The 15,724-nt window shown below is 39.5% G+C and overlaps 1 protein-coding gene across 1 annotated transcript in view; it reads left to right on the top strand.

Annotated features, from left to right (window-relative positions):
• Window positions 1-15,724, top strand: part of LOC116388127 (transmembrane protein 132D-like) — a 28,922-nt gene that overhangs the window by 8,528 nt on the left and 4,670 nt on the right. The window contains exons 3-7 of the mRNA XM_031855762.1: window positions 844-990; window positions 4,197-4,368; window positions 7,358-7,501; window positions 12,106-12,314; window positions 15,415-15,644. Coding sequence (XP_031711622.1) covers window positions 844-990; window positions 4,197-4,368; window positions 7,358-7,501; window positions 12,106-12,314; window positions 15,415-15,644 — 902 coding nt within the window. The remainder of the gene's footprint in view (window positions 1-843; window positions 991-4,196; window positions 4,369-7,357; window positions 7,502-12,105; window positions 12,315-15,414; window positions 15,645-15,724) is intronic.

The raw sequence follows: 15,724 nt of genomic DNA on the forward strand, positions 1-15,724 counted from the left end.
CCCCCCCCCCCCCCCCCCCCCCGTAGCCGGGTGTCTGTGTGAGTGCAGATTAGTGATTCATTGCATTTTAAACTTGGAACAGACGCGTTTCGTGTCCCTCAATTCCCTTTTGAGCCTAATACTTAGATAACTGCTCTATGACCCTGTCCAATGATATTTGACTCAGCGATTTAGCGGAGACACATCTGCTTTAAAAAACAAAAACAAAGGCTTGGTGATTGTTGGACCTCCAGGACTGTCTGGTCCATTCACATTATTTACAATAAGCCCTCAGATTTCTGAATCAGACATCTGATTAACTGATTCCCAGTTGTCCCCAGGGCTAATGGGAATAAATACCCCGAATTCTCAGTCTGACGGCAGCCTCCGACACATCAGTCTGTCGGTGACTCACCTCGTTAGGCACATGAGCGCATACAAAACACACACGCATACGTATACAGGTATAATTATTTTTCTGTATATGAGTATAATATACATTCATACAACAGATGCAAAAACATGGTAAACATCTTTTACAAAAGATACAAAAGGCAATAATTCAAGTATTTCTGTTCAATGTTGGAGCATTGTTATACTGTGTCGTTCCATGTGCTGTACAGCTCATATTGCACAATATGTGCTTGCGATATTGAAATCTTTGCTTGTATTAAAATAATCAGAAACTACACAGAAACTAAGTAGCTACACCACATGAAGCTAACTTTAGTGTTTTACTTTACACAACTCACATCAAACCTGAGTGAGTTAATGAGACATCTTGTGAGTAATATTCACGCTTTGCACTAACCGGATCATGTCTTTATTTGTTTATTTGTTTATTTATTTATGTGTTCAATGCAGGGCGACAGTAAAAGCGGGCCTGTCATTCAGTGCGGCGCGGCCCAGTGACTCAGCGCTGTGGGACATCGTAGTGAAGCCTGGCAGAGAAGCGACTCCCAACACTGTCTCCGTTGTCTGCCAGAGGAAGGTTGCTGTCACCGCAAAGAGGTCAGTCTTGTACTTTCTCCACCCATGACAAAAAAAACTTGTTATTATCTCTCATTCTCTTTATTTTCTGAGATATCAATGCTGCTACCGTGAAGAAAATCAATCAGTTATCATAAACAGATCTTCAATGTTACATTTTACAGGAAAAATAATAATTTCTGGTCTTGGACACAGCGATGTAAAGACTGTAAGCAGCCAATTAAACACAATTTAGTTTTTGTCTGTGTAAAAGTGTTGCTGCATCAGTTTTCATGTGGAAGACTTGCTTTTGTCGGTAGAGGTAAGAGTACATGCACCTCTCCAAAAATCAGCATAAGAAGAAATGCGTTTTAAAAAATGCAAACCCTCTCTGCTTATTGCTGACCCTTTTCTGCGAAGGAGTTCTTCCATCAGGACTGACAGTCTACGTATTTTTAAAACCCGCAGAATATTACAGCGAACCTGCAGGAACAAGAACACTGTAAAAACATCGGAAGGAATAAATCCAAAGCAACATATAAACAGTTCAGAGTAGTTATTTGTGTTGTTTGAATAGTCAGTCCCCAGCTGTGTTCAGTTTTCATTAGGATGCACTGAAGAGGTTAATGAGACACAGCGATGTTCAAAAATAAAAGATGGATAATTGGGGCTTCCATGTTCGCAAATCTGGAAAAACTCAGCTTACTGAGTTCCTTTTGATTTTCATTATATTTTCCGAAAATACTTCCGAAATACAGCATTTCAATCTATAGCCTCAGTTGTTATTGGATAAGATCTATATGTCTCATCCTATCTGATATTATTAAATGAGTTGGTTATTTGGGGACGTCATATATGCTAAATTCCTGTTTCCATTAGCGATCATCCTAAATTCTGTAGGATCACCAGAATGGGGATGATCACTAAAATAAAATGTAATTGAGTTCTTCTACCTCTATTGACTTTATTGTACATGAATATAGCACTTCCCCTGCATGATTTAACTGATACACACCAGTTATTCTCAACAATTTTGCCTGACGCTGGTGGTGGTGGCGGCACACACCGACAGCCACCTCTGCCCAGCAACCTCCCGCCCACACAGGCCGCCGTCCGCCCGACCCACTTATGCGTAATCATTCATAATCACGGCTACGTTATCCAGGCTTAAGCGCTTGCACGTTCAGAAGGGGAGATTAGGAAGGAGAGATATTCCAAGTTGTATGTCCCTTCTGCTGAGCCCCCACCAGGAAACACACACACACACACACACACACACACACACACACACACACACACACACACACACACTCCCTCCACTGTGCTTTGAAGTGATGATACATCCAGGGGTTTAAAATTTCCCCTGATAGATGGATTTCCAGGAAATAAGGACATTAACCCCTTCTGTGTTTCTCGGTCTGGCTCTCATGCACTCTCTCGCAGTATTTTCTGTGTGAATTATTTCAATCATTTTAAAATCAGTCCATTTTATTGAAGAAAAAACAAGAAGACGACACATTTAGTAGACAGTATAATTGGACTTAGTGTGGAACACTTTAATTTGGCAAGCTTTCAGGTATATTTGCCTCAGTCACACATGACTTCATATGAAGTTAGTCTCTTGATCATTAAGACTCTGTTGCTGGTTGTTAAAGACATTTTGGGAAATAAGGTTATTTGCTTTCTCGGCGAGAGTTAGATGAGTTTCTTATCAAACTCTTGTTTCTCTTGTGAAGCGAATAAGCACATTTCCCAAACTTCTCCTTTTTAAAAGTGAGAGGGTTGTTTGGTTGTTAGTGAAATGACTCGGCAGAAGTTTCTCGTTGTGGAGCTTCAACGTGGTATCACTGACCCTCTGTGAGCAGCAGCAGAATGTCTTCATCAAGAGAAGAGAAACATGGGAAATCCTAATTGAACTCAGCTTGAATTGCGAGTCTACTGCCTGGAGCATCAGCTAGAGTTTCACACTCATAATAGATGATTTTATAATATCTGCGGCCTGTACTTTTAATCTCTAACCACGCAGTGATGCAAACGAGCAAACTCCTTGAGTTCTTTTAGATAGAGCGTCAGTATTTCTGCATGTTTCATACATGTATAGGCTTTTCAATATTCATGACTTTTTTTTTTTAAATGTGAGTTTTAACCATGTACTGTAGAGGTTCATTGTTTTGCTTTATGCAAAGTTTTGTTCCACTTCAAGGTGCCGCAGCTCCATTCACATTCTGCACTTTCTTCTCTTTGATCTGTTCCTACTGGCAGGTACTCTCTCCAGCATCAAATAACATCACGTGCCTTTTCTTTGACAATCCTTTGACCAGAATACTCAAATGGCTCAAGTCTCTGCTGGCTCACTTAATCTTCCTTCCACACTCTCACCTCATTCTTCCATCAGCTGATGGAAATGAGACCCCTTGTGTTTTGCACTCGCTTTCAGTTTAAACTCTACAGTTTGTTTTTCACAATAACTCTTTGACATTTTTTCGTCGGCAGTCTCTTTGCAAATATCCACATTTCTTTCCCATGGCACACGAGAGTTCACAGCTCATCTCAGATCCTTCTGCATTGAAGCATCTTTGTTTCTTGACACAAGTATTCTATAAAAAAAAAGAAGTAAAATATGACAGCTTCCAGAGGTTTGATAACAAATACTAGGCAGGACGACATTAGGTGTCACCTGCTTGTCTTGGTTATTTAACTGCATCGCTTCTAGTAATTTAACAAAATAATCCTCAAAATAAAGCACAAGTTGTAGTTCATGTTTCATCATTCCACAATCAAACCCATGAAAACCCATGAAATTCCATTTGGGTTAATTTTTCATATAGTATCTTCCAGAAATACATAGCCATGATTTTTCTACATATACTGAATTGTCTGAATTAATGGTAAATGTGAAAAACAACACAATTTTCATCCTATATATTAAACACTGAATTCATAAGCATTAAAACCACCCTTGCTCAACTTCATACGCTCACAGGTTTTGTCCTGACAGCTTTACTTGGTCAGGTATGACCAGTAGCTTATGGTGGCTAATGCTAGCTAGCTAGAGTTTGTGGTGTTGCTGACATTACAGTTCACTGACTCATGAACTTATTTACTTCTGCTACTGTTATACTATGTTTTAGCATTTGCCATGTTCCCCTTAATGAGCCACTTGTGGCTGTATTTTCCGTCTTTCTGCAAAGGTTACCATATACCATGGCTTGCTTTAACTTGTATTTTAAAATGCTATCTCTAAACAGGGGTCTTCTGGAAGTTTCACAACTGGACTTTGTGCCAAAAGATGTTTCAGAGCAGGCTGAGAGTCAGACGATCTCCTGGCGTCTGGAGTTGCCAGGGAACGTCAAAGATGTGGGCATAATGCGGATCTACACAACTCAGAGGGATTATGTGGGGCTGGCACCTCTGGTCATGGTGAGGACAATATCTGTATTCATTTCTGTGTTGTTAAAAATACTGACTTACATATAAACACTGCAGTACCCGCAGGGTGTGCAGTAAACAATCTATTGCAATCTTATTGATCCTGATGTTCGAGGAAGAAGGAGGCCCTATATAAAGTGGACAAAGGATGGAGAGAATCTGTTAGTTATAGACCCCAGGTCACTTGGCTTTGCCACAGGTTGAATTTCATGCACTAAACTTCCTGATGACTCCCTCAACGCGTAAAACAAGATGAGACAATCATAAATTCACAGTTTTAAGTTAGTTTATTCTGCAAGAAAGGGTCAATAATGGTCTCCTGGATGTAGAGAAAAGTGTTACATCCGTTGGTCGTACAGATATTTCAGTGTTTGTCCATCTGGATGAGACATCATTGGCCTCCTTAAAGACATGTCCCCTCATTTGCATGGTTTTATCTGATTAAACTCGAGCACATTCTGGTCATACAGTTAATTGTTGTTTTTAAAGAGAATACAAATAATACCCTGTTATTAGCTAGTCTTGTTACCAATTATTTTTACTCCATAGGTCTGCGCTGCAGAGTTCGCCAGGTTTCAAATCACCTCTGCCCGTTTGCAAAGACATTTTATTATCAATGATGCACAAACATTTCTTTTGATGCCTTAGACCAGGGGTCTTCAATGTTTTTCAGGCCAAGGACCCCCAAACTGATAGAGAGATGGAGCAGGGACCCCCGACTATATATATTGTATAAAATTGTGTTTTCTATTAAACTGGACCTAGTGCCATGTATAAACATGCCTCTTTATTGTTAATTCAAATAATTATTCAAATAATAATACACAGGTTCATATATTCATGTTTATATTTTAAAAATGTGCAAGGTACAGTGAGTAGGGAGGCCGTGCCACTGCCATTTATAAACATACCGTGTCAGCTGATACCAATGCTAATATCAACATTGTCTGTCAATTGCATGATAATCATGCACACAAGCTATTCACATTGATGTTTTCATTTTAAACGTGGAAACGAAAAATGAGTGATGGCCTATTAGTACCACTGCCATGCATAAAGATACCTGTTATCTTTCATACAATACTGAACTATTAAAATAATGGACAGATTCATGTTTAGAGAATTTTTTATTTTTTTAAATTGTCTAATCAACCAAAAATTTCGCGGACCCCCTGTTGAAGACCTCTGCCTTAGACTGATTCCCTGCTGCTACATTTGAATGCAACCATCAGAAATGACAAGCTACAGTATACGTGCATGTCTGTCTTTGACAGGAGATTCAGTAAGCTATTTCATGATGCAATAATCAACACGAATCAAACATGCATTGGCAAATATATTTCATCTCTGTCACTTACAGCATTTTTCTCCCCTAACTGTGGAACGAATAGACTTATTTCATATGTAGTCTGTGGCTCTTTTCCTTTAAAGTAAAGTTGTTGTGGCTTTATGTTTATAGCAGAACAAATGACTGTTACAACCACATGTCATCCACTCCACCACCTCAGATGTAAACACATTTATTTGCATTTATTGCAATCAGTATTGAAGGAAAGTGAAGGAAGTGCATGGTGGATTTTGCCTCACAGCAAAGCAGGCTGTGTGTTTGACTTTCTGACCTTTCTTTGTAGTGTTTGCGTGTTCTTCACATGTCAATGAACTGTTTATCCCATTTATATAACCCTATAAAGGATTCACAATACCAATTCTTACCGCTGAGTGTAACGATAACACTGTTTTCAGAGAAGAAACAGATTTAAAACAGTGCGGAACTACTCGATCACTCTGAGGCAGATTACCGCCGAGCTAGCGGAAACATCGGCAGTCGAGATCTCTCACAGTTATTGCCTTCTGATTTTGTGCTGCCCACGATGCAGTGGCTTATGTTTGGGTCAGTGTCGCAGTCTGAAGTAGAGCATGTCCTTTTTTGAATTGCGGTCAGCAGCTGTAAAGCCAACAGAGTTCAGAATATGAACATCTGCCAAGTGTTGTCTTATCCACATGCATCATGCAATACCTATAATAGATTTAAAAGACCTTATCAGAGATCTTGTAAACTGCAAAGTAGTTGTAAATCCATGTTGAAGAGTAAGAATAATGCTACATCAGGCTTGATGTATAAGAGCTAAGCTGCTGCTAAACATTGATTAAAGATGTACTGTACAAGGTGAGGAAAATGGTTTATTTCGAGGTTATTTACGATATGAATAAAACGACACAGCTGAGGATTTATCTGCTTCCAGGTGTGTGAGTTGGTGAGAGACAGACATGTACTGTATAATATCATCACAGAGAGATTTTGTTTTTCAGCCCATCTGTCCAGTCTTGCATCAGTGTGGTTTTAAACGAATCAAGTTTGTGATGCTGCGAGTGTTTTAATCTCCTGTTAGTCCTGCTACAGTAGCACTCTCTGCCCTGTCCTCCCTGCCCCCGTACGAATAGTGATGATTGTTAAAACCACACTGCAAAAAATACTCTGTTACAAGCAAATCCTCACATTTGTGAAGCTGGAACCATGAAATGTTTTTGCGTGAAAAATGACTTGGAACGATTTGCAAAATAATTGGCAGTTAATATTCTGTCAAACTTACAGTAAAGTGTCTAAAGCCTGCATTCTTTCTATATACTTTCACCCTTATAACAAAGCAGGCTTGTAGATGGTTTGGGTTTTAGAGGAATGATGCTAAGTTTATTTGATATGGTGGATAATAAAAGTCTCTTTGTGCAGTTTGATGTGCTGATTCAGAAAAAGTTCAAGTTCACCTGTAGCCATAGCTCAATTGCTGGTCGCCTATGGGCTCAGGTAGTAGCTCTTCACAAAGGTATAATACACCTTCTTCAACATAATTACATCCAAGATTATTAAGAAGATGTGGAGGAATTCATATCAGCCTTTAACCTTCAAGCTACACTAACACATATAACAATGCATCCACAAGTTTGTCCTATTCTCATTAATGTTGCCCTCCTTTCTGCACAGCACACTGATATCTTGAACACCGCTGTGCTGACGGGTGAAACGGTCTCGGTACCTGTGAGAACTCTGGCTGTTGAGGCCGATGGCTCAGTCACCGACGTGACCAACTACACCAGCTGTAGGTCTACAGAGGAGGATGTACTCAAGGTAAACCATTTCACCCCCGCGCTTAATCAACCGGGATTGAAATACTCACTGTAATCACTTCTGTGTTGCTTGTGAATGTATTTGCTTCATGTCTGCACCAATGGAAAAATACAGTGATTTAGCGTTTACCATCAGGCTCAGAATATTCCTTGTTTTTGCTTTAGAGCAATTGCACTGCCAGAATTATGGAAACGCATGCATATGCATGTTCAACGAGAGATATTTAGTACAAGACTTTTCAACAGAGTTTCACTTTAGTACCTTAGTTGTTTCCTGTGAAGATGGAAGTTTATTTTGAAAAGACAGCATGCATGTAACAAGCGAAAACAGACTCATGTTGCTGGACTTTTGCAGGAAAAATGCACGAAAAGTGAGGAGTAATTTTTCGTAAGATATCAATAAAACGGGGATGAATTTATATCATTGTATAAAGAGAGTGACATGAGAAGATCAATCTCATGTCTGTAAGTTAAATCAGCTATAATCACTATTTTAAAGTGATTAGTGACTCGTCTAAAACATTTAAAAAAGGAATAACTTCAATAGAATCATTCTATACACTGTAGCTTCTTTACATTCTATTAGAATGTAAAGAAGCTACATTGTATTACAATGCAACTTCTTTACATTCTATTAGAATGTAAAGAAGCTACATTGTATTACAATGCAACTTCTTTACATTCTGTAAAGAAGTTACATTCTATTAGAATGTAAAGAAGTTACAGTGTTGCCTTTTCTTTTCTTCCCGCAATAACGTAATTTTGTCAGGTTGATAAAAAATGTCACTTTACTTCCTGACATTATTGTTATTTTACCGCAGGGGTGTCCAAACTTTTTTCAAAGAGGGCCAGATTTGATAATGTGAAAATGCCCAAGGGTCAACAGTCCCTACTGACATTATTTCAAACAATACAAGTAGCCTATACATACATTGTTATTTAATCATTTTATTTTCAATGACAGCACATAGCAATGTAACCAAATGTAAGCATTCATGTATGAACACATCTCAACAACTATTCTGCCTTTCTTTCACATCTTGAAAGTCAGATAACACAGAGAACAAGCCATCTAAAAGCTAATTACATAGAAACCGATCAATGTTCTCACCTCAAGACAATCTTAAATATGACTATTAGTGAGGGTAATGAAAAGTTGTCTCACATTTAACTTCAACACACATGAAACAGGCTAACGAAACAAATCAAGTTGTCTCTTAGTATGTGATGATAGCTCTTCAGTGTTACGAGCCAGGCAAACATTAGCAAACTCGGCCTTCTTCTCGGGGCAATTATGTTTTCTGCTATTTTCATAACAGTCTTTGATAAACTCACCTTCCGTAAAAGGTTTGTCATGTTTAGCAGTTAGCATGGCCACTTGGTAGCTTACTTTGATGATGTTTTCATGTGAAAAGGACCGCTGCTGTGTGGCCAAGTTATCGTGGAGTTGCTTCACTTTTCTAGCTCGGTCGCTCTGATAGCTTGTTGTAGCATTAGCATGTTTGGTCTCGTAGTGTCTCTTTACATTATATTCCTTAAACGAGGCAACAGTCTCATGACTAATTAGGCAGACACAGTTGTTTCGGTTTTCGGTGAAAAAAATATTGCGATCTCCACCTCTCCTGGAAGCGGCGGCCCTCATTATCGACTTTCCTTTTGTTACTTGCCGTAACATGACAGGTCAAGGGTCAGAGCCCATTTCAAACAGCCAGACAGTTACAGAGTGGTGCTGCCACCATGAGGTAAAAAGAGGAATTGCATGTTGAATTTGTATGATTTATTCATTCCGTTTTGACTGTGCTGGCGGGCCATAAATAATGCATTTTAAGACAGAAGGTGCGGGCCACATAAAATCTGGCCTCGGGCCATGATTGGCCCGCGGGCCGGACTTTGGACATGCCTGCTTTAGTGCATCAGTTCATCTTAATTCTTTTTATGCACACTCTACAGTATGCACAGATAATACAAAATGTAACTTTTTTATGACAAAAACAGTCAAAATAATTATGTATAACTCCCAAGACATTCGATTTCACCGTGCCATCATACTCACCAGGTCTCTGTGTGTGTGTGTGTGTGTGAGAGTGTGTCAAAGCATTGTGGATAAAAGCAGCCTCTTCCATATGGCACTGGAGACTGAGCCCATGATCCCAGCACTCAGTCCACAAGCACAGTGGTTTGACCTTTATGCAATGGATCTACTGTATGTTACTGGCACAGTAGGAGCAAAGAGAGGGAGACGGAGACGAGAATAATAGAGAAGAAGAAAAATAATTATATGGTTTTCCATTAGACGACACAAGTGTGTGAGCTTAAGAGAGTGAGAAAGAGCCAAAATAGGGAGACTGTGTTTATAATGATTTTCTGTATCAGTAGAGGAACTTAATCCAGTTATTATTGTATCTCTGAATAGTCTCTTACTCTTCCTGTCTTTGACCCCTCTTAGAGCAAAGCCACAAGCCAGATGAATTCGGTAAAGATTGAACTCTTACGTTTAGCTATAGGATTAGTTGTGTGTAGTGGAAAGAGCAAAATTGTTGTGTGGTTGCGTGTTTGACCTCTTTACAGAAACATATATAGATTTTTCTTGCCCACTCGGGGCCAACAAACAAGCTAACATATTAACATATTATGACATTATAAAATTGTTATGTGGATCAATCAAACAGCTGCCTGTTTGCACATTTAGCAGACGGCCATCTGTTAAATGTACGTAACTTCAATACCCACTCTGCTTTTATCTCTGATTTGTGCTCCACCAACCCATGAATCTGTAACTTTGTCAGTTATCAGCAAATTGTTTCTGCTGAAGACGGCTGTTAAAACAAACCAAAACAATGAGCCGGAAGTTCCTAATTCGATCCATAATTCAATATATTCATTGGTGCAGCTTTAACTGCAAAGCATGTGTACTTTACACTTGTGTTGACTATTTAGAATACATACAATACTGCCTATAAAAAACATTCAAACACAACTTGGGAGTTTTTAGATGCTATTCTCCTTTGAATGCTACTTGTAATTGTTTTTCTTAATGTGTAACCACTGTTTAGTGCATCTATTTATGTTTGTATGTTGTAAATTCCTATACTGTGTATATCATCATGTGTGCAGGTCTTTCTTGAAAAAGATAACTTGATCTCAATGAGATTAATTGTTTAAATAAGGGATTAGATCAATGCATTTGCATGTCACGTTAAATGCAGATTGATTTGAAAAGTCTTCACTGTGTTTTCTCATGATTTTTTTAATTTGACAATTATGAACTCCTAATATCTCCCAATATCCTACTGTAATGGAATCACAATCGAAGTTTCACGACTCTGCTTATAGGTTTTCATAATGGACAGAGATGAATGGAAAACAATGGCAATGGAATGGTGGATTAAACATTTAGATTTCTAAAGCACAGCAGGATGAATTACAAAATGGGTAGCTGTATGAATAGGTGATGGGCTGAAACATGCAAAACCACAGGTACTGCTATTTAAAAATGCAATATTCTCAATCTACAGTAGGCCCACAACAGTGCATGTATACAGGAGGCTGACCACCAAATAGTAAAAAAGGAAGAGCTAAAACAATGCCCAAAGAAACATTTTAAATAGTAGGATAAAGAATGACTCCTAAAGTTTTAAAGGTGTTGCTTTTCATCCACATCTCTCATTACTGATCTGAAAAAAAAAACATGATTTAAGTGCTAATAGAATTTATTTTCTGTATCGTCGACCAATCTACACTATATGTGGTGGCACTGGAGACATCAGAGATTTTTTTTGGCATGATGGGAAAAAGGCTTCACAGACTGTTCCCCCTTAAGATTTCCACAGGAGTTCATGTTGACTTCCCTCGAAAGTCATTCCTCCCTCTGCTTTTTTCCTCCCTTTTCCCGCCTCCCCCTTCTCTCCTGTGCTGCATTCCACTCTCCAGTCTAGCGCTCTCCAATTACCGCTGTGGAGCCACTGGTTTGTTAAGATAAGTGAGGCGGCAATAGAGATAGGTCTCCAATCTTAAATAAAACACACCAACTGCTGTGTCTCACCTCATTGCTCTCACTGGTGGGGGGACTGCAACGCTCCCGCCTACCGCACAGCTCTACAGCAACAGTCATAAGGCAGATGTAGTTTATATTCCGCGGAGGTTTCATAGAGAACCTTGGTTGTGAAATTACATGACATAGACAGAAACACTGGCCAGACTTTGGAAGTTGTACAAAATGTTTAAAATGTGTGTGTTTGTGAGGTTTTAGCTCATTTGCATTGGTGCCTCTGTTCAGCCTCTCCTCTCCTTGTCAGTAAAACTTTCTCATTATTTTTCCACAGGGCTTTACATGGAAACACCTCCTCTGGTGTTTGTCTGGAGAAAGTTGAATCCAGTGAAATCACAACACGACAGTTCAGTCCCAACTCTAGTCCAGTGATTCTAAAATGACTGAGCTTTTTGAAATCATTTTCTTGCCTTATATGTTGATGTTTGTTGATGACAGACAGTCAGGTGGCGTTCATTTCCTTCTGCCAGTCGAAGTTCTCGGACCAGATTCAAACCTGGGACATTGCCTCATTCACCTTTCCTCTTTCTCCTTTTTTTCTCCTCTGCCTTGTCCAGGTGTCAGAGCGATGTGAATATGTGTATGTAAACGGGAAGGAGACAATAGGGAGGAGCAGGGTGATGCTCAACTTCACTTACGGTTTCCTGAGCGCCCAGCTGGAGATGAGTGTATGGATGCCCCGTCTGCCTTTGCTAATTGATGTGGCCGACCCCGAGCTCAGCCAGATCAAAGGCTGGCGAGTCCCTGTTATTACAGGCAGCAGGAGGTAAGGCCGGGCCAGTTGTGTGTCATTGATGCATTGCTATACATCTTGTTATTCCTAGATCTCCTTTTAGCATGATTGTGAGGGTGCCATGTGAAAAAGAATCATTTCAAACTATTACTTGAGATCAAAGACACAGCACAGTGCTATGTATCACACTCTAGAAACAGGTATAGTAGGGGGGCAGGTTTAAAGACCTTTTCAATATATTTGTTTTGCGTACTTAAGTAATGTTACTTCCATAGTTATTTTATCCCAAACCACGATCTTTTCCTGAATCATACCAAGCAGTTTTGTTGCATGGACATAACCAAGTTGTTTCCTGTGAAGACGGAAGTTTATTTTGAAAAGACTGTATGCAAACGTGTTGGCTGGACAACCCGTGAGCACTCAAAAATGAGGAATTACTTGATATGATGCAAACCTTTGTATGAGGATACAGATCAGATCAATGACGGATAGCTAACGTTAGACATGTCCTGTTAATTGATTTGAATCGCCTGTTTATTGATTTTAAAACACAATAACAAGGCTACTAAATCTATACAACAATTTTGCTGCCCCCCCCCGACTAATTACTTCAGTCGTCTGACTTAAATCCACACCAAAAGGGCTAAATGTAAAAACTTGCAGCAGTAATAAATACATTTTTGTATGTTTGGTCAACTTAAATGTGTTTTATGTGGCATTTTCATGTAAGCAATGGATATTGTGCAGATGGAGCCGCACCCAGGAAAGGGTTGCTAGAGACCATCTTTAGTTATGACAGGAAATGTCATAACTAGAACTGAAACAATCTGTTATGCATCTTATCAGACTGTCTCTTGTAAATGTTGTACTGTATTTCCATCTCGGTTTGACAGTTCCACACTCGATTCAATCCTCCCCCCTCCCTCTCTCCTTTCACCTCAGGCTGCACTCTGATTGACTGATTCACCTGAAGCGTCTCAGTGTATTTTGGACGCATTCCATTGTGCTGTCTTCATAGAAAAGTTTGTTTATGCAGTTGATATTTAAAAGGACACGGCATCAGCTGCGGTGTTATATACTGAGTTAGCCATACATAAGCCTCATTGCGTCTTTGTGAAGTTTAAATCATCAGTTTTTGTTGACACAGTTTCAGAGAGATGGGTCATTTCTGAATCTGTAGTTAGTGGTGATATTGAATTTGAAAACAGCAAATATAGAGGTGTGTTTCTAATACTAGTCTGTCTAATGTAAATGCAGTCAGTCATAAAAACCTCCCATTTGTGTTTGGTGCATTAGTGGGTAGGACACTGTAGAGGCAACACAGTTGCCCTCGAGACAAAGGTTAGTGGAATTGCACTCAATACTTACAGTAAAGTCGTTATTTTTCACTCAATACTAATGTTGATGGTCGACTGATGGACTGTGTTTTGTCTCCAGGGTAAAAACTCTTTGAGGCTTCCATTTCCCATAACATTCAATACCCACAAACAGATTCTGGGAATAGGTCAGAAATGTGACGTTTCTATGGATATTGTAACGGCCAGTCTCGGCTTTTCTGTGCAATGCTCGCTGTGTTACTGCACGCTACAGTGTCGGACATGTGCATTCTTTGTGGGAGAGAAGCAACTGGGATTTCTGTGTTATTAATAGCGACATAATAGACTGGTAATAAACTTTGGGCTAACTTCTGTTTGCTGTGAAACTGTGGATTCATGAAACATCCTCTCTCTGGCTTTGCTTTCTTTTTCTTTTCTTTTCTGTGTGGGTACCATCAGGTTGTAAAACCCATGATTTACAGCAAAATATTCACTTTTATTTAATCTCTGTTGGTTTCAAGATTGATTGAAATAAACACTTGTAATCAGTTAACACAAAACGAGTTTGATTAAAACTAATAACAACATTTGACCTGCCTGGCAACCCAATATAATGACTCAAGGGTCATCAACGAACTAATATAGAAGTTGAGTAACCATGGCAAAGAGACTCAAGATAAAAACATAAACCTTTTGTGTGTTTTTGGAAATCAGTTAGTCAGTAAAAAAATGCAATTGAGTAAATTGTTGGTACTATGAATGCTGATATTTCAAAGACTTGTACTTGGAACTAAAGACAAATAAAATAATATAAAGAGAGAGGGTTTACTTGAAATAGGTTTATTCCTGCAGGTGGAAGCCTGGTAACGTATTAATAACCTGCATGAGTTGGAAGAAGGATGGAGGAAAGACTTAGTTAGCTGGCTTGTGTTGAGTCCCACTTACTTTCAGGCAGCATCTCCATCACATGTAAAGCTCTGACCTTAGGCTATATAATAATGATGTTTATTTGGACTGTAGTGCCTGACAGTAGCTTCCTGCCTGCAGTATGAAAGCACACCCACCAGCCCTCCAGCACACCTGTGGTGTAGTGCGTGGCAGGCCAGCTGTGCTTACGATAATTATACAGAATGATCATTGCTGAGGGGTTTGAGGATGGTTCACAGCTTAACCTCCATCACCCGCAAACAAACCAGTCGGCGGTGGGATCCTGGTCAATTAAACATATATTCATTTAGAAGTAAAGGTCACTCTGCAAATGTTTTGTCCCTCAAAGGCGTCAACAACCACGCTGCTGGTCTCCAGTATTGTTCCTGAATTCTCTCTGCTGGCAACTAGAAACACCATTTAGGAGTTCACATTACAGATTAACTGCATGATTTTGTAGTCATTTATTATTTAAATGAGGAGAGATCAACATTTGTAGTTTGCATATTTTTAGTCTCAGTATATTTTAGTCAATAATTCAGTTAATAGTTTTGTTATGAAAGGTATAGCTCAGCAGTTTGGAAAAAACACTTATTTGCCTTCTTGAAGAAAATCGATACCACTTTCATGCCACTACATATGAAACTACAGTCAGCAGGGGGTTAGCTCTTTCATTAATGCACTTTGGTTCTTGTGTTAGAATATGAATATATAACATGTTAATTTGTGAGCTTTAGAGGTGCTGGATGGCAAATGTTTTAGCCTTGGGACAGAGCCAGGCTAGCTGTTCCCCCCTGCTTCAAGTCTTTATGCAATGCCATGCTAAGCTAACCACCTGACTGTGGCTTCACATACTGTATGTCATGTGTCTGATTACCTTTGTGTGTCAGGTCGACATGGGACAGCGAGGAAGAGGAGGAGATGAGGAAGGGCAGGGGCTGCATGCTGCAGTACCAGCACTCTACACTCAGGGTGCTAACAGCATTCATAGCCCAGGCTGACGCTGAGGTGCTGCCTGACCCGCTTACTGGGGCGGAGCCTGTTGAGTACTTTCTGGGTCCTGACTGGCAGGTAAAAACATTCAACAGTCCGAGTCCTCACCGTCAGACAATATATAGAAGTTTGATTAAATTTGAAAAAATTACAACAGCTAGCTAGACAATAATTCTCATACACACATTTAATACGATCAACGTTTCT

The sequence above is a fragment of the Anarrhichthys ocellatus genome, unplaced genomic scaffold, assembly GCF_004355925.1.
Source record: "Anarrhichthys ocellatus isolate YVR2014 unplaced genomic scaffold, GSC_Weel_1.0 scaffold16, whole genome shotgun sequence".
Taxonomy (NCBI): Eukaryota; Metazoa; Chordata; class Actinopteri; order Perciformes; family Anarhichadidae; genus Anarrhichthys; species Anarrhichthys ocellatus.